The 25,490-nt window shown below is 47.1% G+C and overlaps 1 protein-coding gene across 2 annotated transcripts in view; it reads right to left on the reverse strand.

Moving 5' to 3' along the window:
• Window positions 1–1,685: 1,685 nt before the first annotated feature.
• Window positions 1,686–25,490, reverse strand: part of PTHLH (parathyroid hormone like hormone) — a 32,700-nt gene continuing 8,895 nt past the window's right edge. For both annotated transcript variants that reach the window (XM_069228179.1, XM_069228180.1), the window contains exons 3-4: window positions 10,582–11,010; window positions 1,686–2,397 (exon numbers count right to left, since the gene is read on the reverse strand). In XM_069228179.1, the coding sequence (XP_069084280.1) occupies window positions 2,388–2,397; window positions 10,582–11,010 (439 nt within the window). In that variant the 3' untranslated portion in view covers window positions 1,686–2,387. The remainder of the gene's footprint in view (window positions 2,398–10,581; window positions 11,011–25,490) is intronic.

A 25,490-nucleotide genomic window follows, 5' to 3' on the forward strand; every position in this document is an offset into this window, starting at 1 on the left:
TGTTGGCCTTGTGTCACGCATAGTGTAGCAAGGACAACGCAATGCTTAAGTGAGATTTACCAAGCCATGCAAGGCCACTTTGCATGGCCCTGAGTGGCTTGGTAAATCCAGAGTGATGCAGGGCAGCGAAGGTCACTCTCTTGCATTACTCTGCAGTGGGAATGCATTCCATAGGTGAAGTGTTGGTGTTTCCATGCATCCAAACATAGATTTTGGTGCGTTTCAAGGTTTGCCAAGGCTGGTAAACCTGGGAATGCATCAAAATGCTATGCCTTCATGATACAGGCACAGCAAGCACACTTAGAATGAGGAAAAAAAAAAATTGTGCAGGGAAGTGTCCCTTCCTACACAAAACCAATTGTGCCTGAAATGCAGGCTCCCTTGCACTAGGACGCAAGGGTGCCTGCATTGGAGCCAGGTTACATTGGGTGTGCCAGTGCAGGGAGAGAGCATGAATATACATGGCGCATTCCTGCCCTCTCCATTTGATGCAGCACAGCAAGTTGTTTTGCTGTGTAGCGCTGCGTTAAAGTTTGATAAATCTGGCCCTTAGTGACTCGCTTGTATATGAGAAAGTCCTGGGCATGCCCCTGCCCACGCTCGTGGAGGGAGCCTGAGAGGTCCCTTCTCCAGAGAATAAAAAAGGTTCCACACAACCTCCATCTATTTAATGAAGTTGTTTTCATTCCACTGGAGCCCTAGGTGAACATCACATGGCGAGTAGAACTGCCCACCACACCCATACTCGTGCTCGCTGAAGAGGAGATAGATTGGGGTCTTTACCTCCTCTCTGTCTGGAACCACTGGGATGTCATGAGTACGCATGGATAGGCAAATATATTGTTAGGTAATTCCAGTTTAGTAGTCAGATCACACAAGTTGCAAAGGGACAACATTCACCCTTGGCAACACTTTAATAATGTCACGTGCACATGTATTCCTCTTTTGGGTGGCATCCCGACGCTGCACGGCTGCTGATGTGCAGTAGTGCTCAAAACGAACCTTAATAAACTAAGTTAAACATGTACAGACCATCCTAGAGAGGACGTATGTTTATCTAGGGAAAATAATGCTGTTACATGTACGCTTGTGTTATTTGTGCTGCACGAAACTAACCAAAGGCAGTGTAGCTGTGCAGAGCCTAAGGCTATGATACAGTCAACGGGGGACTGGATAGGATGTTGGTTTCTGTGAGCAGAAGTGCATGTTACTGCATCATAATACAGAGTTGTTTAAAGAGGTGAGACTTCAAATCTTTCCTAACCTGAAGCCGTATAGGTGTGGTCCTGATGGATAAAGGGATGCTGCTATATATCTTAGGCGCCTAGGTGGAAGGGGCCTGCTGTCTTTTTTTACACTTGTTTGTCACAATTTAGATTGTTATTTAACAGAGGGGGCATTGGTTTCCCGAGCATCATGGCATAATTTGAATTTTTGTTGAGAAGTGGGGTGTCCATTATTATTAATGCCACTGTATTTATGTTCATAATTTGACCACAATTTGACATGTACCCGAACCCACACTTCCTCCTTCCCAGCCAACAATGCAACCCATGGCCTTATCCATAACATTACAAGAATGTTACAAAATGTCTTACAAAATGGCACAGAACCTATAAGATAGTCCTTAGATATATTCAGCCCAGATGTGCTAAAAATGAAATAAGTACAACAGACAACGTATGTATTCTAAAGGACTTTTAATAGAAAGCTCAGTTGATCATGTTATAGTCCTGACCAATATTAACATTTTTTTTTAATTTATCAACTTTTTTTTTCCAAATGCAGTAACAAAAAATACATAGCGTTCCACCTCCATGAAATCCTGAAGACAAATTTCTCGTACGGGGAGATGTCATCTAACAAGATTATACTTATCTGAACAATTCTTTACAAAAAATTAAAATACTGCCATTTGTACATGCACAGAGAGAAATTCAGTTGCACTGATGTATTCATTAAAAACCACAAAATAAGAACAAGGTATTCTGTCATCTGTCAAAAGGTACTTGATTGATATGTATATCTAAAGTGCATTATTTTACAACAAATTAACAAAAATAAAAATACAGACAAGTCAGCAGCACCAAGATACATTTACAAAATAAATACACCATCCAACAAAATAAATTATGGTAAAATGCAACAATAATAATTGGCTTAGCCTTTAGGAAAAAAATATTCACAATGACCAATGTGCAGTTTCATAGAGCAATTTACGGGTACCGGAATGGGGCGATAGGGGATGAGAGCTGGGGTTGGGGAACAGGTTTCATTCTATTGCGTTTACAATATTTACAGACAATAAATATTTCTAATACTTTTCCATATGTTCACCATTCCAGAATATTGCAAGAAGTGTTTTGCCAAGTCTTGGCTGAGAAGTATCAACGCCTTCTGGAACGAGAAAGGAAAAGATGGAGAAAAACATTAATACTTGTAGTCTTGGAGTTCGGTTGCATTTCAGTACATTTCACTCACTTCACTTTCTTTCTGTTGTGATGTTTCGAAATTAAATTAAAGCATTTGAAGACAGCTGAAAACAACTTGCAGCCCATGTAGTTCCAGAAGGCCTTTCTGAGACAGACAATGCCATTTGTACATTTCTCCCAGTGTCTAAATGACGTCATAAAGCCCAACCAAAAATCATCCAAAGAAAAGACATTCTGAAGTTCGCTGTTGATTGTTTGTAATGCATAAATGGATAACAACATCTATTTCCTATATGACCCCTTTCCAGATGTTGTTATGGATATTGATTACTGTAAAAGAAAGGCACATGAGAAGACAAGACAAGGTCAAGAGAGTGGATGTTTTCAGGATTACAATAACTTCTTCACAGACTCCTAAAAGTTGTACTGTTTAGCTCCTAATAGCTGCGATCAAAGTCTTGTGTATCGAGTAGGTCTTTAAGAAATGTTGGTCTGTCTTCAGTTCAGGCTAATGAATGGTTACACCCTGTGCTATGGAAACACTTCCAGTTTTAATAAAAGTGGGCAGTGAAAATATGCCACACGAGGCACGTTTTCTTTAATTACACCAATTTAATAATAGCACCAGAGTAAAAAAAAAATGTGGCCAGCTGACAAAAAATACCAGCAGTCATGGAATATATGAAACTGAGAAATAGTACTAGGGCCTTATAGAGAAACCCAGGGCTCAATCATTACCTCAGTGTTTGGTGACCACATATAATCCAAGACTCCCACTGCAACAGCTGCTTGAGTTGTTTTGGGTGAAAAGAATGATTAACAATTACTGCATTACTCTCCCTCATTGTATTAAAACCACTTTGTCTTAATGAGAAGGATATTCTCTTTCACACAGTGGCGACTAGACTGGAAGCCGAAGGGAGGATGCATCGTGTGTGTTGGTGAGGAAGTGAAGCACTTTGTTAGTAGATGGAAGATGTAATGGGATTTCAAGGCACAGCCGTGTCCCAACCGTGAAATTCATGGATCCGCGAAAGGGATGTGATGAACATATGTCTAGTCCATCCATTGTCTCTGAGGCTGAGATATACCTTTCTAAGTGAGGGAACTTGTAGCGCGCCAAAGGCGAGTGCGGTAATTCACCCCAACTTCTTGTCAGTAAGTGACCACCTATCAGTAAAGTAGATGAGCCCTTGAAAAGGGCACCTAACCACTAGTAAACACCTACTCTACGTGCATCGACAGATAGACACAGGAGGAACAGCCTGGATGGGGTTTAAACCCTAACCTTGGTGAAAATATTCAGTGAATTAAACTAAAGACATTCATCAATTTCTGGGCAATAAGAGCAACTTGCACAAAGCAATATTTTGCAAAGAAACATAAAAGTCCAATTTGAGCAAAAGTGTGTGAATTATATATGTTACTTATAAGAAGCTCTGGTAATCAGATATAGGGGGTCATTATGACTTTGGCGGACGGTTTACACTGTCTGCCGAAGTCCCGCGGCCAGTGCAGTGCCTTCCCGCGGGCCACATTAGGAGTTCCCCGCTGGGTCAGCGGGCGGAAATGGTGTTTCCGTCTGCTGGCCCAGTAGGAAATAGCCTACAACATTGATGCTGGCTCATAATAGAGGCGGTGGCAATGCTGTAGTGCGTAGGGTGCACCAGCACCCGTCGCGATGTTCACTCTCTGCAAAGCAGAGAGTGAACATTGCAATGGGGCTGGCCAGGGGGCCCCCTGCACTGCCCATGCACGCCCTCCTGGGGCACCCTGCACACCATCTCCACCAGCCTTTACATGGCGGTGCTACGGCCATGTAAAAGCTGGTGGAGAGGGGAGTTGTAATCCCCAGGGCTGTGCTGCTTGCAGCGCTGCCCTGACGGAATAGGACCACCAGGATTGCCAGTCCCTTCTGTGGAGGAGAACTGGCGGTGCTGGCGGTCCCACTGCGGCACGACCGCCACGGTCATAATGTGGCAGTTAGACATCCGCCAAAGTGGTCGGACAACCGCTTTGGTGGCAGGGAGACTGCCACTGTGACCCTGGTGGTCTGAGGACCACCAGGGTCGTAATGACCCCCATAGTGTTTGTGCATAACCATTTTCTTAAGTGTTAGATAATTCAATTCATGGTAGTGGAAATATGAGACACTGCAAAGGCTAGGAAAACACAACAGTTTTTAAAATAATTTTTACTTTATATCTCTGTTTCTTGATTAATTATTATTTTTCCCTCACAGGTTTTCCTGCCCACAGACATCCTTTAAGTACTACAGAGATTCCTTCCATTCAGTCAGCTTCCTGTACCACATTTATAAGGTCAACTAGGTGTGTGTTGGCTGCTTAACAAATTGTAATGTACGCATTGTCAAGCCTATGTGGATACCCAAAAAGGTACTTCTCTAGGGGAATAATCTAATTTTGCATTTCTTGTTCTTGCTCTGGAGCGTGCTTGGTTACACCACCTTTTGCATTTGGGTAATGTTGGCCTGCATTGCCTACAACAACCAATGCATGTGAGCCAATTAATTGCTTTTTTCTGAATTGTGTGCAACCACTTGACCTACATAGCATGTTTCCTTGAGGGACTACTTTCTATTTACAAGCTGCAGAGCAGATGACTAATTTGGATTGGTGGTAGTTCAAAACCTATTTGACTAATCCTGTTTTCTAGCTCTTTTTCATCTTCAGTGCTAAATCTCCTTGTTTCTTCAATCTCTCGCACATAGGGGAAATGAGAGATTTGCATGTTGGGTTGAAGAAAACAATATTCATATTGCATCTGTTTTTATTTTGAATTTCCTGGCACAAAGTCTAACTTATACCTGGAAAAATGGTGGTGAATCGGGCCCTCAGTGGACCAAAGAGCACCTGCTATTTGATTAATACATTTCATTTTTTGGTGGGGGGTGCACGAATTTTGCAGTTTCTTGTTTTCCACCATTGGTGCTGAAGGGCTCCAACTCTTAGGTTCAACCACTGCTTAAGGCCATTGTAAAGCGGCTGAATGGACACCTGCTGCCAGAGAAACAGCGCAACGTGCAGCTCCGCCCAGATTCTCAAGACTTCAAAGCACTAGCATGAAGGAGATCCGGATGCCAACAACAGAAGCAAGGAACCTCAGCTGCACTTGATTGGCACCGGAGCACTCTCTTTCTCAGTCTGCTAAACCAGAGGCGCATCCTCTGCCCTGACTTGCAGGAGAGATAAAAGAGGAACTGCACATAATTCATTTCACACACATCCTGCTGGAAGTGTCAACCATTTGGTTACAGTTCAAAAAGAGAAAAAAAGTGTCTAATGTTCTTTTGGCAGGAACATTGGCTTGGACGGTTCCATCTAAACTCTTGGGGGAGTGATGATTATCCTGAGGTTTTGGCACTATTCCAGCCATTTTAACATCAACATAACACCACTGCATGGAACAGTGGGAAGAACCGGTCCTTCACACCAGCTGATGAGGCCAATAAACAACCAGAGTCAAAGCCCCAGCTAATCACTAGCAATGGCATTAAACCAAGTGGGCTCTGAATGGTGTTTACAGCATTTGTTTCCTTGGGCGAAAACTTAACCAATGAGGAACAGCACAAAGTTACTTTTTCCAAGTGCAAGGGGCGGGAAGAGAGCTTGTAGAAGGTACTATAGATATATGTGGTTCTAGACATAAATCATGTCTTCGATAGTGAAAATACAACAAGTTGTCAAACTCCTGCAGTAGAGGAACAGGATTACAGCAAGAGAGTTTTAGGACATCATGAAATCTTAGTAGGGCAGCACCACAAGGGTTAAATACAGGAACATCATGAAACCGAGTATGGCAGCACCACAAGAGTCAAAGGAACACCATATACACTGAGTGTGGCGGCACCACCAGAGTCAAATAAAGAACCCCATATAAACTGGGTATGGTAGCACCATAAGAGTCAAATACTGGAACACCATGAAAGTTGAGGGCCTCATTTACAAGGCCAATGTTGCAGGGAGGCACAGCAAGAGCCTTGCTGCACAGCCCTGCGCCACCGGGAAAGGGTAGAAATGCACTGTAGCTACAAGATACAGCACATGTTTGTCCTCTTCCTCTGCGCTGGCACACAAATTGCAACCATGCTCAAACGCAGGCACCCTTGCGCAATGGTGCAAGGGTGCCTGCATTGTGAGGAGGATGGTTTTTTGTGCAGGAAAGGACACCTTCCTGCACAAAAACAATCACATGAGGTGTTTTCCTCTTTCTATGTGTGCTGCAGGATGCAGCACCACACAAAGAAAGAGGGAAAATGGATAGAAATAAATATATTCCTCCCCATTGAGTCACTTTTATGCCACCCGAGAGGTGGCCTAGGAATCTAACACATTCCCAGACTTGTAAATCTGGGAATGTGGCAGATTCCTTCGGGTTGCATGGGTGTTCCGTTGGAACACCCCAAGCAACACCCATGAAGCGCCCCTTTCACACAGTGTCATGCAAGATGGCTTTGCATGGCCTTGCAAATATGGACTGGCACACTGCAGCACTGGAGTGTAAAAAACAAAATGCCACTCCAGTGGTGCAGTGTGCTGCTAGGGCCTCATAAATGAGGCCCTGAGTATGGTAGCACAATCAGGTGCAACACAATGAAAACCAAGTAGGACAGCACCACAAGAATCAAGCATAGGAACACCATCAAATCTGAGGAAAGCAGCACCACAAAATTCCAATACTAGAATACCATGAAAGTGGATTATGGCAACACCCAAGATTCAATACTGGAACACCAGAAGGATGAAATACTGGAACACCATCAAAACTGAGCATGGTAGCACCACAACAGTTAAATACTGAAACACTAGGAAAAGGGAGGATAGCAGCACCACAAGACACAAATAGTAGAACAATATGAAAGTGAAGTGGAGTATGGCAGCACCACAACAGTCAAATACTGGAGCACCATGAAAACTGAGTACTGCAGCACCATAAGCGTCAAAAACCGGAGCACCATAAAAACTCAGAATGGCAACACCACAAGAGTCAAATACTGGAACACAATTGACTACAATGAGAGGGAACCATGGCTACACCACTAGAGACAAATGTTGGGCGACCATGATAGCCAAGCATGCTGACACTTGAAAGGATTTATTTTAGAAGAGCATCAATGCTGCGTCTGGAGACACCACTAGGGCCAAATTTAGCAGACTATATAAGATGAGCATGGGCACACGAGGACAGGCAAATGCTGGAAAATGGTGACTAATAGTTATGGTGACATATCGAGAGCTGAAATTTTAGAAGACCCTTATAGCGGAATGGAGTGACAGCTCAGGGACAAAATTTTGGAATACTTGGATCTGGGGCCCCACATGAGTGTGTATCAGGACTTGAGAGAAGCCCATGAAAGGGCATTATAACCTTGTGTTTTGGAATTAGGGTGACCACCTCACTCCAGGCCTTTACATATACTGGTTCTAGTTCTAAACTTTTCGTATAAATTAATGATTTCAGGTTTGTCAGTCTAATTAGTTTAAAGAAGCAAAAGGAGACTACAACGCCCAGAAAGCGTTAGGCTGTACCTCAACAGTCCAAGACTGGAAACAATGTCCATAATGACCCAGGAGGAGGTGGTCATCCAATCTGGGAAACCAAAATAGGTGTTTATATTAACAACACGATCATAAGAATATATAAATGATAGTATAGGTGGTATGGAAAAATAACTATCGCCATGGTTAGGCTCACCATATAGATTAAAATGGGAACACCCCTTACAGTGTGCCTTAGTTCATCACTTAAGGTAAATCAAAGGACATCCTAATTGATATATATGAAGAAACCTCCATACAAGAGAATTACAGTCATGTTATAATAACTACACTTGAACCAAGGAGAAGGTTATTAGTTTATGAATGAAAGTCCTCCTCACCATTACCATAAAACGTACTCTGCGAAGGCAAAGGACTGTCTCAAAATGTTCTAAATTCATATCAGTGAGCTGTCTGAATGGAACCGTAGCGCGCAGAAGGATTATAATGAAACCAGAGCAGTCCAAAGCCATGGAAAGGAGGCCTCGTTTTCTTGAATGTGTGTGTGAACATGCAATGTATATAAATACATCTCCTAAAATACTCTGAAGATGTGAGTTGTCGGTCAGACGCCGAAGTGCTTTGTGGCAATCCCCGCCGCCGCTAGAGGTCTGAAGCATGTGATGACAGATGGCCTGGAACAGGCCCTGTCGGGGCTACCGAGCCAGACACCGTGAAACCGCGCGCCTTCTGCGCCCTGTCAGAGCGACAGCGTCCTCAGCAGAAAGGAAACCCCCCTTTCGGGATGAAGCGCGAAATATTGGTACACCCCAGTGCTGGTGGCCCGGAAGTCGGCAAGGAAACGAAGGAGTTGTGTCAGCGCTTCCATCCAGACACCTCGGATTTCGGGTGGAATTAGCAAACAGATGCGTTTTCAAAAACGTGAACTTCCTGATTGGAGGAGCAGTCTAGACGAACACTTTCCGTGATAAACAAGGAGATATGCGCCAGAAAACTAGCTCAGTGGGTTGAGCTGCTGCTGCACAGATTGCGTGTTATTTACAGGGCCCATGTTTCAATCCGAACAAATCACACTCTTCTTTCTAAAGTTGTTTAAATTGGTAGAAAAGTACACTATATTTAAGCACACAAGAGGCGAATGTGTTTCTGGTGTTGGTTATTGTTAAGTATTCATATTATAATCATGGAATTTTTCAGCAACTTTTATAAAAGTGTTGATATCGGGGCATTACATCGGGAGTTTGGGAACAAACGAGGAAATTCATTGTCACAAGATGTTCTGATATTCTCTGACAGCTCATTGTAGCGTGTCTTATGGGAAAATCTTAAAGTATATATTAAAACAGCCTCGCCCAGCTTCCTTCCTTTCACCCACCAGATTAACTCAGGGTCACTTTGTCAGCTGGGCTTGGGATCCGCTGCAGTGGGTCCAAAAAGACCAGCTTCCTTTACAAAAGGTTATTTGTCACTAGACTCGAAGAACAGGGTCACGAAAACATACTCTGGCTGGACAGGTAACCTTGGGGACTTTTTTACATCTACTGACGACTGCGTAGAGCACGTGATTCCAGTTCCATGCTGGGTGGCACCCGATCATTGTGTCTAATAGTGTCTCTTGGTTACAGGTGGTGTTTTTATTTAACCATTGAATTTTCCTTGTTTTTTCTGGTGGACATATGAAGTTCAGTGTAGATAAACTGCTTCATCTAGATCCATTAGAAAACGTGCAATTATTCACCTGGAATTTCTACCAATTAATTTACATGTTGGAGGGTGCCTCCGTTTAACTATTTGTTGCACATCAATGACCATCTAGCATTTGTTTTGAAGTTCGAGGTCATAAGGGCACCATTATTCCTATCCTACGCTTTCATTTACATGTATATGTTATAAGGTGTGGTGGTCCGATTGGGTCAATTAAACAGATCTAAGACTACAACTCCCAGAATGCACTATGTTAAATGTAAGCCAGTGCTCCATTTGCCAGTTGTGTAAATGGAGTTACAGAATCGCTCTTGACCTTGCCTTCCATTGTGCAATTTATTGTTCTCAAACACTTAGTCCACTTGTTTCATGTGAATCATACGGGTCTTCGGGGCAAAAAAGGCTTGTCATTATAGATCAGAGCAATTTGAAATAGTAACATTGACACAAAGCATACCTGTCAACTAAGAACAAGTCAGGAGGAAGACCCTCAATCAGTCGTATTTTTCAGCGTTAAGCAATAAGCACGCTAGGCCTAGCTTTTCTAGTTTTAAATACATATATTCCATGGACTTTAGCTGAAAAACCACCAGGGATGACTGGAGGTCACCCTCGTGACACTGGGCCTGTGAATGCCGTGATTAATAGTGACCGACCTCTGGGTTCAACCCTGCAGTCAGGGTTTTAAAGAGCAGACAAAGTTAGTTAGATCCGTAGCACCTGCATTACCTGCAATTGTTTCCAGGTGGCCCGCTGACACGCCCTACCAGAGCAGCCATGTTTTTAAAGGGACAGTACACGACTTCTCAACCTTGCATTGTTTCTGTCGGGAAGTGAGGACTTGTACCTTTTCTATGACAACCATCAACAGCAATGTGTCCCCAAACCCTACACCCTCGAGCAGAGCTTTGGGGAGGCAGTGTTACCTTAAATGCAAGTCTTGCCACGTGTCCAAGAAGTCCGAGAAGGGCAGGTCCTCTGCGCCGCTGGCAGACTCCGTGGAGTGAGGCCAGGCCGAGCGGGTCCGCCTCTTCTTTTTCTCCTGCTCCTTGCGCTTCCCGGGCTTCACCTTCTTCTTCTTCCCGGGTGTCTTCAGCGCGGGCTCCTTGTAGGGCTGGGCCTTGTTGGTCTCCTGCGTCAGGTAACCCCCCTCGTCGCAGTTGCCGCAGCGCACGTGGTTGTTGTAGTTCTTGGTGTTGGTGGAGGGCTTGGGGTTCGGCGACACCTCCGAGGTGGCCCGGATTTCGGCCGTGTTCACCCCCTCGATCAGGTTCTGCAGGAAGATTCTCCTCCGCAGCTCTTGGATCGACCTCCCCTTGTCATGAAGCAGCTGGTGCTCCGACACTGCTCTTTTTCTGAAAGAAAGGAAAGCTTGTGAGTCCAGTGCGTAGCAGAAACACAAAACAATCACATCTTCAATCAGAAAAAAGTACTTGTAGGCTACATAAACTTTATTTGCTCTCCTTATCTTGGATAAGACAGTTAAATCTCAGTCTGAGAGACTTTGCACCACTGGTGAACTCGCCTTCTTGACTCCTTTCTTCCTGTTTCACAAGATGTTGTACTATTACAGACAGTGGATTGATTAAATACTGCTCTAGAAAGCACTAGATCCAATGGTATGTTGACATCCATTTTAATTTGAAAAACATCTGCTCTCTGTCGGTTTTTAATGCAACACAAACACTCTTAAAACAGATATTCTACCCTAACGCACTTATTTACATGCAAGTCCTTCATTTCTATTGGAAACGTATGGGTCAGTGGCAGACAATGAAGAGGCTGCACATAGATTTTTGGCTTCTAGTGGCTGAACCTTGAGTTACGACATATTTCAAACCTGTGGTCGCAAATTACTAAAATACCCATATGTAGCTAGTGCCAAATGAAAAAGAAACTAGGCCAACACCAACTGTGTCCCAACAAAGAACTCCCTCACTTCCCTACTTCATGCAAAAGCTTTCATATGTCTACCCAGTGCTTAATTTGTAAATAAAAACGTGCCGATGCCCACACTCTCCTCTGAAACACACGGCTGCTGCAATTGAATGTGCGAGCACGTACTACTGAGGTAGCGTAATCCTGAAGCCATGTCAGGCCTCTTTAATCCATTTACAGCCACTCCTTGCCCATTCAGGTCACTCTTGCACCTTTCTGCTTTCTCCCTTGTGACACTTTTTCATTTTTCTCTTCCTTCATCTTTCCCATATGTGTCTCTTGTTCACAGTAAATGCTTGAGGCAGAAAAATAAATGCCGGCCCTAAAAAAAAAGTGCCGGTGCCCAGCACCGGAAACCACCAGCACAAATTAAGCACTGTCTACCCCAACACTTCTAATGTAAAGTGTTCCATTGTTCTCAGGTACTTTCCCTCTGTGTAAATGCCATTAGGTATTTCCGTGCCTGCCCCTAAGATGGCTGCCACTTGAAATTTGACAAGGTGTAACAACCAATAGCCACTGTGGTAACGACTATACGTGCAAGTTTAATAGCAAAATTCTGTCTTCTGTCTCTTGATGAACCAGTGGCCATTGTATCACAGGCAAAGAACATAAGCCATGGAACCTTCGGGGTCTTTCGAACTTTATTCCCTATCAGTCAGTTTTCCCATCACTGTGATTGGACTCTTCGTTTCCTTAGGTTGGCTTAGGCCACTCCATTTATTCTCATTTTATATCTTAACTCATCTGGTGTAGAAGTGTAGGAATGGTGTAGTGAAACCTTAATGCAATACAGACACCTTACTGTGGTGACCTGTTCTGCTCAGCTGGAGTCAGTAAAGACAGGATTTTATTGTGATAGCCAATATTCCCATGAGCAGTATTTGATACAAGCAAACCTGGTTTCACTGACTGTTAGTGCAGTCCTTTTCTGGTTCCATCGGTTTGATTATGAATGTAGTTAAAATAGCAGACATACTGTAAAAGCTGTATTCTGCTGTGCAGACGCCCAGGGGCGGGGCCCTTTTGTGCAGTAGCCAGCACGCTTTCTGACATCAGCCTTATAAGTCATATTCCCTCAGAAGCGTCGAGGCACCGAAATGGGCACGCGGGAGGAGAAAGTCAGTCCCCACCTTTGTTTCATGGCCTAAGGCTCAATACATGTGTGCCATCACTCCATGTCACGCCCTCCCTGTCTGCAGCATGGCCTTATCCCGCCACTGGAATTTCCAGTCTTCAGCCCCCTGATTTCCTTCACCAGCCTCCATTGGGGACTTGGCAAATTACCGGTACCTCCCACCTGCAGATCTTACTCACAGGAAGTGACTAACCTGCCGCTTCCTTCCAGGCAAAAGGTGTGCCACAGCCTGAATTGCCTGGTTTGTGGTAAGGTTTGGTGAAGGCGTTACTTTCATTTAGTTTTATTCTGCTCTCAGCTGAGCTGTGCTCTGACAACTGATGAGTCAAAGTGATACAGATCCTGCTTGGGTGCCCAGTCTCCTAGGATGCGGGCAGATTATGCTGGAGGCACATCATGCGCCTACGAGGTTACAGGCAGAGTGTCCCTTTTCTTGGCCTGCACTCTGAATTACTTCCTTATTTCCGTGATGTCACTTCCGACATGCTAGTCCATCTCCGTGGTCCTGGCAGGGCTATTAAAGAAGGATGGGCTACGCCTTTGACGTGATACGAAGAATGGGAAAGCAAGAAACGAACATCCCTCAAGGGGAAGCTTCCTGTCACATCACATAGGTGTCCCATGCTTTGCGTGCGATAACGGTTTATGTAGAGGAAGGCCGGGATGTACATTCCCAACTCCTGAAGCCAGCCCAGTGGAAGGGAGGCATGGCACCGATAAATAATACATGAAAATACAAACTTAGGAAGAGATTGGTTAATTCTGTTATATTTCTGAGAGCTTTGGGGCATGCTCACTGTGTCTATGAAGATGCGCCACATCACTCCAATAGCATATTTCAAATGTTCTAAGGCCTTAGTTTATAGAAACTGACAAAGCATTCACTGGTCTGTCCCTGGGGTTTCAGTATCTGCCTAAGGTTTGGGATCAGTCTCTCTGACCAATCAGATTAAAGTATCTGCATCCCATCAATTTATCACAAGTTAAGGTTGCTCCAGTGAGCATCACCATTACACGTGCAGGCAAATTTCTAGGACCAGTCTGAAGCAACTATTTAAGCACTAGGCAGTCTTTTCACATTCAGGCATGGCAATGGGTGTAAGCCTGGGGTATCTCACATTGTGATGGATGATGCTTTACCGAGCTAGCAATACACAAAGGAGTTACCGAAATTAAGTGGTCGTTTTTCGTCTTGTTTTCACAAGGCAATATTAAAAAATGACTGTTTAACCATGAATGAAAATTCCTTGGGCCTGGCTACATTTTACTTGACATGCATATGGTGCTACTAATGGCAGCATTTTGTGGCTGTTCCTATGTTAAATGCGGAATTCAACCGCCCCGGCCGCCATAAGTAAAAACATTCAGCTTTTGCTTGTTGTTGACACACTCATTATAGCGCTCAGACTATGCTTGCTCCTGGGGGCTGCATTCATGCAGCACTACAAATGTGACAGCAGCCTCGCCCGCTCGCTCTGCCAGTGGCACCCTTCCATCACGGTCGTCACTCCATCGGCTCCGGTGCCCCATGACTCAGAGCACATTCCTGGCTCGAAGTGGCTTCTCAGGATGCCTTCATGGGAAATAAGGTTATCGTTCCATTCCCCGGGTTTATAAAAAGCTGACAGGAACCCCGGTGCTTGACTGGGTTTAAAATAGAAGGCCGCCGGGGAAGAGCAAAGCGCGCGCCGTCGGCCGCCAGCTGGTTATCGGCGGTAATTGCTAGTATCAGGCAGGAGATGAGAGCCCCTTAATCCAGTGATGAGCACCTAGGCACACAAGCGCTCTCTCTGAGGGCTGGCACTAAACAGATTCACTTTTGTGTGCCCTCTCTGAGAGAGAGCAGGAGGGCTGGTGGGCTGCGTGCCCGCCGCCAAGAGCTCCGAGTAACCTACAGGCCACACGTCCAAGCCCCTGCGATAAAAGACCACCGCTTGAGTCGAGGCATAATGTCGCCAAGAAACTATTCGCTTTGTTGTGGGTGGAGTATAAAAGATCCATGCAAGGTGGCTGACTCTTGGCAGGCACCCTATCAATATTCATAAGCTGCGTTGAATGGAGAGTTTGAGCTGAGGAGAAAGACATCACTAGGCCAAAAATGGGATTGAGAAGTGAACGGGCCACTAACACACACTGACACCAAAAGGGCCCACCTTGACGCAAAGTATGAAAAACGCACTGGAGAGTGATTGTTAAATGGCTTTTGCTCAAAAAATGATTCAAATTTCATTATGGTAAGCTTCCTTTGATGAACAGGAGAAGCCGGCTCAAGCATGTCAGGCACTTGTGAGTACTCTGTGCACTTGTACTTTTGCACTTAGCGCCTGTCGTTAAATACATAGGATTCTCTGACAATTGACTATATAGTGTAATGATTACATCTCTGTGGCACTGAAACCACCGCTTCTACCCACACATAATAGCGTAGCTTTTGAGTGGGGTGTGATTTATATATTTTTTACTTCCACTTTATGATAAACGAACACCCCAGAGTTGTTTACAACAATTCTGTCACGTGTAATAATGTTTGGGGCACACTTTCTTTCCTGGTTGTGTCTAAGAGATTTCTCCTGCCCCTGACAGAGGCCTCGTAATGTCCCCATTCACTGATACCACCTGACAATCAAAAGCTGCCAAGCATCAGAAACAAATCAGAAGAGGAAAGGCCCTTTGGGGCCTCAAGAGTGAACTGAAAAATAAAACATCACGCCTAGGCCCCTGGGTGTGTCATTGTATTCACAGCCTACTCTTGGAAAACATTCACGTTGAGTCGAAATGTGTAGAGTTTCATTTACAAGCAGTTCAGTGTGTAAGGGAAAAAACATTTATCGTATGCGTTTGTGACTAGGTCGTTTTCACAGTGTTTCTTAACACAGTGGAACGAAGCAGACGGTGTTGTCAAAGTTTAAAACCAAACCTTGGCTTCTAGATGCCCAAGGTCACACAGTGTGTGAGTCAACCTTTTAATGCACCGAAACCAGGATGGATAGTGTGTGTTAAATGAAAAGCATCGACTTCGACAGCAGAACTTTCTCGTCCATTACATTTATCACGTCTAGCAGAGTTAGCAAGCCTCTGGTGATGGCAAGGGGTGAAACGAGAAGAGCCAGGCTTGGCCCTACACAAAGAGATTCTCGTTGATTTATTGAAGGCCAGCACAGAACAGCAGTTGGGACTTTCAGACTGAATGCATTCACTGAGTGGGCGCATAGACGGAAAATACTCCCATCACAGGACACTGACACATAGAAACGGCAACCACTCCCAGTGCTTAATCGAGATTTTCCTAGCTTAAGTGCAGAGGAAATCTATAAATTAATATCTGCTTGACATCGGACTTTGAGCCTAAGCCACTATGAAAACGTCAATATTGTTTGCATGCCCCTGAACACAGCAAACGCCCCAGTGTGTGGCCCAGCAGCGCACGTTGTATCTGTTTTGTAAGTTGTTTCTAACGTACAATGTTAATTGTGGCCACAAGGTGGCGCGCGTCACAACTGAAAGAATCTTAGCCCGAGCGGTGACCGCTTCGGGCTTCTGTGCAGTGCAGAGGCTGCAATACAATGACTTACACAAGTTCATTATTACACAGCTCTGCTTCCTATCTAAAGCTGCGGGGTCAGAGATAACAAGAAGAAGTAAGTCAGGGGCGAACCCTGTCCCTGAGCCCCGGGTGTTGCCAGGTAACACCCCTTCTTGGTCACGTTTACAGAGGGCGGAGAACCGAGTGAAAACTTGCCTTGTTATCGCAGGTGGCCTTGGGCCTTCAGAATGGATTGTTCTGCCTGCGATAGAATCAGGCGGATTTCCTCAATGCGCTTTTTCTTAGGTGGGATACCGGAAACGCCGTTTAAGAGCACGCGCGTTTTTTGTAGGTTTTTTTTGGGATTCAGCATCACTTCCCCAGGCCCTAATCCAAAACTCTGTCCTGGTCTTCCGGTGTGTTCGATGACATACGGCTCCACGCCCTGTAGATTGTTAGCTAACAAAACGTGTACTTCCCCCACTGTAGCTGTTGTTCGGCCAATATGTGCATCAGATCTGTTTAGGGGCCTGTGCAGTGCGCACCCACAGGACGGCTGGGCCCCAGAACACAAGGACACGGCCTCACAGAGCCAGCTATGACAGAGCTGGGGCTGGGGCAGAGTCAGTCTGTGCCGGCGGTTTCACTGGCCCGGCAGGCCTTTCAAAGTCGTGTGTGTGTGTAAATCCCCCTGTGTTCACCTAGACACCGTTCCTCTCTAAAGATACATCAGTAGGCCACAGAGACCACGGCACACAGTGCTAGCAACGACAAGACCACCTCACAGGGAACACACAACTATGTTCTCTACCTGGATGCCCAGCAGCCGTTTCAACCCGAAATCTGGGCGACTTTTTAAAGTTAGAAACTTTTCAGTTCCACTGTAGCTGTTCCGATCTCGCTTTCTGTAAAGCCCCTGGTGTGCGAGTGAGGGTCTCTTAATTCTGCAACTTGACGCAATGTTTGATCTTGGGCTAACCAATTTGTCTCTGTTCCTTGACTCCCAAACTGTAGTTGTGTGGGATTCTGTTCTGCGTCTCTTGAAGGTATTATGAAATATACAAAGATAGCCATTCATTCACACCATAGCTGCAGTCCCCGGTTTTTGGGGGCGTGTGTGCTGCTCCCATACTGCGACTGCTAGGGGTCTTGGCGCCATGTGCGGCTGCCCTTACCGAGGGAAAGTGATATCCACCCATGACATACATAATAAATGTTGCAGCGAGGCCCTGAAAGCCCTCAATGGAGAAAACAGATATTTATTTGGAAGGCCTGCTGCATTGACAGGGTGGAGCGGTGCCAAGGCAAAGCTCTGCAGCTGGAGAGAGGCGCAAACGGATTGGCCGAGTGGGACATTCGGTGGTTTCAGACCCCTGGGAAATCCCCCACTGTGGGCTGGGGATGTTACGTATTTAGCCACGACGATGCCCCGGCACAGTTTTGCACACTCGCCAAGTGAATGAATCCAACGTACATTCACTTTATGTAAATATATCTTTGGTGGACGTTCTAAAAAAAAATCCGGCATGGATACAGTCCTCGTGGACCAGCGCTGGACACCGCTGAGATTGGATACCCCCCCCCCCCCCCCCCCCCCCCTCGGTTCTGCGATGGGTTCAGCACTGAGGCACGCCCGTCACCCTTCTTCTGTCTCCCCTGCAGCAACTCATCTGTAGGGAGCAAGTTTCAAGTTTCGTTGGAGTCACCTCCGGAAACAAAGGCTCCGCCGGCGAAGACGCTGGTATTATCTGCGAACAAAGATCTACACAGAGGTGCCAAGGTTTCACACTGACACATTCAGCTTTTTGCCTGAGCTCTGGCGCGTCTCACATCTTCTGAAATAGGGATCCTTTTTAATGGATAATAACACGGTACAGGAAACATCTGAGACGTCGCTTCATTGCCTGTAACGTTAAACAGCTACAGGTAATCTCTCGAACTTTGGTGGCACAGCAAGCATCTGACCACGGCGCCTTTTCACATATGTAGCTTCCAGGATTCACTCTGTGGCGCTCTTCTGTCTTTGTGGGGGTAGCTCATGGGACAGCTTCTTTCCCACGGGCGCCCTGAACTTTGCCAGCTTCCCTTTGTTCAGCAGCTCGATCTCTCCAGTCACGCCCTAGCTTGGGTCAGAGCTGGTAAGATAGCTCGCACGGTTAGCGCATTTGTTGCAGACACCAGAGTGCAATCAGCAAGTTTTGGAATGCAAGGGTGTGTTCAATGGCTAAAGCTTGGACGGAGAGTTGCAGCTCACGAGTCCATAACGTGTGCCAACTTCAGTGCTTTCAATTATCATATGTCCTGCGCAGGCACTCCAAATCTCTGTGGGGCAGAGGGCAGACAGCTCTGCAATGCCTCGTGCCTGCTCCCTGCCACAGGGTGCTGCCGGCGACATCTGGCTGACTCCTCACAATCGTTGCACAAGGCGCACGAGGAGAAGGGACCCGAGTCACCGGCCCTCGTCAACCCCTGCAATAAAGCCTTGAAGAGAAACCGGAAATGGCGCAAGAAACCACGGGGCTCAACACATAGCAGTGCCACACCTTCTCCCGAGTGACCAGAGGCCACAGCGTGTGGCCAGGGGCGAAATAAACCACAGTGCTCAAGACACAGCATCGCCACGCCTTCTCAAGAGTGAGCAGAGGTCTGAGTGTGAAGGCAGGGCCAGACACAGAGCTGAAGACACAGCAGTGCCACGCCTTCTCAAGAGTGAGCAGAGGCCACAGCGTGTGGCCAGGGGAGAAATAAACCACAGAGCTGAAGACACAGCATCGCCACGTCTTCTCCAAAGTGAGCAGAGGTCTGAGTATGAAGGCAGGGCCAGAACAGGACACATAGATCAAGACACAGCATCGCCACGTCTTCTCAAGTGTGAGCAGAGGCCACTCTGGCCAGAACAGGACACAGAGCTGAAGACACAGCATTGCCAACCCTTCTTCCGAGTGAGCAGGGCCACAGCATGTGACCAGGGGCGCAAGAAACCACAAGGCTCAAGACACAGAATTGCCACGCCTTCTCCAAAGTGAGTAGAGGTCTGAGTGTGAAGGCAGGGCCAGAATAGGCCACAAAGCTCAAGCCGACAGCAGCGCCACGCATTCTCAAGCGTGAGCAGATGTCACAGTGTGTAGTCAGGAGCACAAGTCACAGGGCTCAGAGAGACAGCAGTGCTGCTACTTCTCCAGGGTGAGCAGAGGCCACAGTGTGTAGCCAGGGGCACAAGAAGCCACAGAGCTCAAGTCCCAGCAGTGCCACACCTTCTCCAGACTAAGGCCACAGTGTGTGGCCAAGGACACAGTAGGCCACTGGGATGGATCCACAGCAGGTCCATTACCTCTAGAGTGACACCTGAGTGTGCGCCCCCAGAGCACGCCAAGCCGGTGTACTGAAGACACAGCAGTGCCACACCTTCTCCAGACTAAGGCCACAGTGTGTGGCCGAGGACACAGTAGGCCACTGGGATGGATCCACAGCAGGTCCATTATCTCTAGAGTGATACCTGAGTGTGCGCCCCCATAGCACGCCAAGCCGGTGTACTGAAGAAACAGCAGTGCCACACCTTCTCCAGACTAAGGCCACAGTGTGTGGCCAAGGACACAGTAGGCCACTGGGATGGATCCACAGCAGGTCCATTACCTCTAGAGTGACACCTGAGTGTGCGTCCCCAGAGCACGCCAAGCCAGTGTACTGAAGACACAGCAGTGCCACACCTTCTCCAGACTAAGGTCACAGTGTGTGGCCGAGGACACAGTAGGCCACTGGGATGGATCCACAGCAGGTCCATTATCTCTAGAGTGACACCTGAGTGTGCGCCCCCATAGCACGCCAAGCCGGTGTACTGAAGAAACAGCAGTGCCACACCTTCTCCAGACTAAGGCCACAGTGTGTGGCCAAGGACACAGTAGGCCACTGGGATGGATCCACAGCAGGCCCATTACCTCTAGAGTGACACCTGAGTGTGCGCCCCCAGAGCACGCCAAGCCGGTGTACTGAAGACACAGCAGTGCCACACCTTCTCCAGACTAAGGCCACAGTGTGTGGCCGAGGACACAGTAGGCCACTGGGATGGATCCACAGCAGGTCCATTATCTCTAGAGTGACACCTGAGTGTGCGCCCCCATAGCACGCCAAGCCGGTGTACTGAAGAAACAGCAGTGCCACACCTTCTCCAGACTAAGGCCACAGTGTGTGGCCAAGGACACAGTAGGCCACTGGGATGGATCCACAGCAGGTCCATTACCTCTAGAGTGACACCTGAGTGTGCGTCCCCAGAGCACGCCAAGCCAGTGTACTGAAGACACAGCAGTGCCACACCTTCTCCAGACTAAGGCCACAGTGTGTGGCCAAGGACACAGTAGGCCACTGGGATGGATCCACAGCAAGTCCATTACCTCTAGAGTGACACCTGAGTGTGCGCCCCCATAGCACGCCAAGCCGGTGTACTGAAGACACAGCAGTGCCACACCTCCTCGAGAACGGGCCCGGGCGCACCAAGCCCCCTCGCTGCGGGACCTCCCCTGGCGGGAGCCAGCGGACACTGCCTGGTGCCAGATTGCTGAGCTACAGAGCCCTTCGCAGTGTTCAGGACAGATGTCTGCTACTATCAGACTCAACAAAGTGTCGTGCACACAGTGAAACAAAGCAGCATCTCTATACACTGCAACGGTTATTAACGAGTGTGTACAGAGAGCACAAGCACTGTGGCTACTGCGATTTCTTGTCGTGACTGAAGTAACTGTTGGGACATGTTTTACACGACGTTATACGCGTGGGCTTCTGCACATACACCACAAACCTACACAAACCCTCCGTCCCGCGCTTTTACATCACAAAGACGCGCGTCCTTGCATTTCCAAGTGTGTTGGCGCTTCTGCAGTTTCATGATGTTTCCCCAGCTCTTTGTGTATGACCTGTTGATGTTATCCACCCCCAGCCCTTTATTGTGTATGGTCAGTTGATGTTACCGACGGGATCCCCCGCCAATCACAGTTGTTCACGAACACTCCGGTTTTGCAAAGTTCTCTGACGGTTCGATGGACCTTTCGAGTGAAACCTTCACCGAATGCACCAGAACACCCAATGAACATCGAACGGAAGTACTTATATCAACATACAAGGACACCGTAGAAAGAAATCATCTCTGCACATTTGTGTGAGAGACATGCTCACGAAATTAGTGCTTTGGGCAGTCGGTGTGGCCTGCCGCGCTGCACAAAGCCCAGGAAAAAAGAAGAGACTACAACTGCACTCATCGGAGACTTTTCACTTGAAGCCCCATTCGGCTGCATCAGAAAGTGAAACACTTGATGGTCGCATTGACGGTCCTGGCAGTATAAGCAGCGGGCAGTGGACGCCCTGGGGGGCTCTGTGGCGTGATCAGGTCTCGGAGTGCTTTCAAGAGCCCCCAGGGTTAGGACCTGGAACGTTAAACAGTGAAAGACCACACCTAGCTCTGCTACCAGATGTAATGTGTGATCCTGAGCAGATGGCTTGAAGCTCAGTCTCTCTTTCGATAAAAAAAGAGTTTTTTTCCTCGTGTAGATTTTTCACTATAGCAACATAGTCAGTCGGGGCCTCAGCCACTCTGGCCTCTTTCTAAAACTTTGCAACAGTCCCATCAACAGTTGAATTCCATGTCAGGTCATCTTTGGATAATATATATTTTTCTCTCTCTCCTAGGACGGCTTTAAGTTAGAAATTATGTCGGACTGGCTTCAGGATTCCCCGGCCAGACTCGGCGACAGGTGGCCCTGGCCTAAATAATTTCACTTCATGCGAGCAGACAGTATTTCATATAGCGCCTCTTCCAATGACTATCATGCACTCAGGCGCTCTCAGGACAGTGAAGAAAAACGAGATTCATGGAGGAAACGTTCTCCAGGATTACCCAATGTATGCAGAACTCGGACAAGTTTTATAAATACAGGGGACAGTATTATCTCAAGAATATTTTAAGATACTGGCACGAAACAGGCAATATTGCCACACAGCTGGCCGAAGAAAGGCAATAACATTAAAAGAGATATTACACCATGTCTGCTATTTCCAACCTGCCTTAAGTACATTGGGAACCTTCACAGGATTTTGCACGTGCAAAAAAAGAAAAAAAAATACATTTTCCTAAGTGATGTGTTAGAATGGTTATAAAAAAAGGCCACTTCCTACCACACGATAGCCTAAATGCAGTCCTTTTCAAAACGCATTTAGATTAACAGTGTATATTTTCAAGAAAGCACAATTTCTTCTAGCAAGTCAAATGTTGCCTTTTTTATGTAAATTTTCAGCTTTTATGTTTTGCTTTTAGTGGCATTTCTCCACTGATGTCTCCTCCTCACGCCTTAAAAGGTTTATTTTAATTTTGCTTTACCCCATTGGACTCTGGCTGAGATTTTCCTGGAGGCATTATCAGGAAAGATCTGAGGTCCCATGTGCATCAGATCCCGAGAGCTCCCAGATTAACCAAGAGCCATTTCACCTGCATATCCAACCCGGAAATATGTCAGTTTCCACATACTCGAGGCCAGTCCACCTGTTTCTCTATTTAGGAAACGCTCCAGTTGCATTATGGGCGGCTTTGCCTTTGTTCTCATTCCAGAAACCGCCCTGTTTTCTCCCAGCCCTGTCTGCTTCGATCTCCGTTTGGCGAGTTTCCCAGGTTCCCTGCAGGCCAGTGCTTTTATGACTCAATTTGGAAGCTCTTGCAATTTCCCTACAGGCCGATTGGCCTTTATCTCTATTCGATATATCTTCCAATTTTGTTGCTGCGAAATCTGGTTGAATCTCACTTCCCCTAAAGACTAGAGCGCCCAACCTTATTTTAGGCCGGTCCCCTGTCAGCTGCCTCTGTCTCCATTGAAGGAGACTCCATATTTCCCCCTAGATAGGCCAGACTCCCTATGAGCAGGTGGGAAACCCCTTCCTCTTTCTGAGGCTTTTAGCCCCCACCCGCCCCCCACTCCGCCATTACCCTCGCCCCCACGCTGTAAACAATGTACCGCGTTTGCCCAGCAGATGCCGGGTGCCAACAAAATATAACACCCCTTCTGTCTCCAAATCAAATAAGGGCCTGTAGTTTACGAGTGCGGTGTTTGCAAAGCGGCCCCGCTCCAAAACCAATCTGCTCACTTAACACTCATTAAAGCTGCCACCACCGACGCGCGGCGCCCTCACCTGTGTCAGCGAGGAGTGAGCCCTGATCCGAGCCTATCCTCTCCCCCCTGGTGGGGGGGGGGGGGGGGGGGGGCTCGTGCAGCCCTGGGCAAGGGGGCGCGGGGGCCGATGTAACAGGACACCCGTGCACAGGAATGTGTGATGGGCAGGGGCGCAACACGTGCCCCCGAAGCCCTTGTATTGCAGTGGTCCCCAATAGTTCAGGGCGCCTCTTCTGTGACATATGGGAGGCTCGGGGCTGCTGTTCACATTCTGGGGGGTGGGGGGGGGGGTGTTATGTTAGGCCACTGGTCGCGGGGGGCTCGTGCCAGCCTGCGTGTAGGAATGTGGGCCGTCGTACCAGGGTGTCTCGCGCAAATGTGGGCAAGAGGACGTGGGTTGTCGAAAGTAAAGGTGGTAGGTGTCAATATGTGAACCTTCGTTACGGGGGCTCGTGCACATGGGCGCTATCGCAGCCGGTTTTGGGGAGGGGCCTGGAGATGCAGGATTGTGGACTAGCTGGGGGGTCTCGTACAAACGCGGGTACGGCCGTACAGGCTGTCGTTACAGAGGCTCGTGCAGAAGGGGCGACGGGAACGGGAGCTCTCGTACCTGGAGGGGGACTCTTGAAAACATGGATGCGGGAATCTGGGCTGTGGTGATGAGAGCTTGTGCAAATGTAGGCCCTGGGATCTGGGTCTTCATAGCACTTCATGGCAGAGGGGCTCGTGCCAGCGCGGGTGTGGGAATGTGGAACTGTGTGCACTGGCAACCGGATACACTGCACTCAAATCAGCACGGATCAATGGCCTAGCCCGACACCCTACCTCCCAGTCCCGTGTGTGTGTGTGTACATATATATATATACACATATATATATATATATATATATATACATATATATATATATATATATATATGTGTGTGTGTGTGTGTGTGTACACATATTGTTCTATATCTAAATTCCTTTTCTAGCCTCTTTATTCCAGTCTCCGTGTATCCATCAGTTCAGCCCTTGTTCTTTCTGTAGACGGAGAGAAACGTATTGGCAGTGCTTAAATGGAGCCGAGGTACGGCACACCAGCGCTCATTTTTTGGGACAGCCACTTATTGCTCCCCATCAGAGTTTCAGTCAGAAGAAGAGAGAGAAACACACAAAAGGTCTGAGTGGGAATGATTAAAAGAGGTAACAACAGAGACAAAGGGAGAGCGCGGGAATTAAAAAGATCCTGCAGTGGAGGGATACAGGGCAGTGAGTGCCTAGTGGTGGTAATATTCGTTGCACCACCGGCGAGCTTCTGGGCTAAGCTTTTGGCCCCTCCACTATCGTTTTACAAATTAAGCACTTTTTGTTTTCCAACTCAATCACGGAGTATGGGAAAATGGACACCGGATGGATAAGCAGGCAGACTGACTCGTTGTCATGTATGTGCCTGCTACTAGCTTGGCGTCATACGTTCTACACTCCTATCAGCTGTGAGTGCGTGAGGGCTCAGAGGGAGCGGAGGGTGTGTGGCTATCTATATCCCGTGTAAAAAGTCACCCTCACTGAATAGAATGGGATCGTGCACCCTTTCCTGTTGTATATACATATTAATTATATGTATATACCTACTGGTGTGTGTATTTGCATATATATGCAAATAACTACTCAATTTATATTTAAAAGCAAGGTGCTGGCACTCAAGGAGTAGACTCTGTGGTGTAAACACCCCTACAACCAAGTCAATGCCTTTCGGCTATGACGTAGCCTCGTTTAAGACTACAGATTATTGTGTAAATCTATATGTGTTTAAATATTGTAGACACTTCCCTCTAACACACTCCTAGTCTCTAGTTCTTGTTTTATCTGTAAACCTCAAGTTCCACCTTCAACATATGTGCGCCATATGCATCTCATGACGTCACTGTCTGCCCACCTAGGTCTCGTTATCCATGCCCTTACAGCTTCAGTGCCCTCTCTGCATACTCCAGTCTGTGCCCCCCCCCCCTCACTGCCAGGCCCACACACAGGTGTCCACACGATTGGCCAGGGAGCAGAGCACACTGGCCCACAGTTACTTCCCAAAGCCAAGTGACGCCCCGCAGAG

This window comes from Pleurodeles waltl, chromosome 4_1 (assembly GCF_031143425.1).
Source record: "Pleurodeles waltl isolate 20211129_DDA chromosome 4_1, aPleWal1.hap1.20221129, whole genome shotgun sequence".
In the NCBI taxonomy this organism is placed as follows: Eukaryota; Metazoa; Chordata; class Amphibia; order Caudata; family Salamandridae; genus Pleurodeles; species Pleurodeles waltl.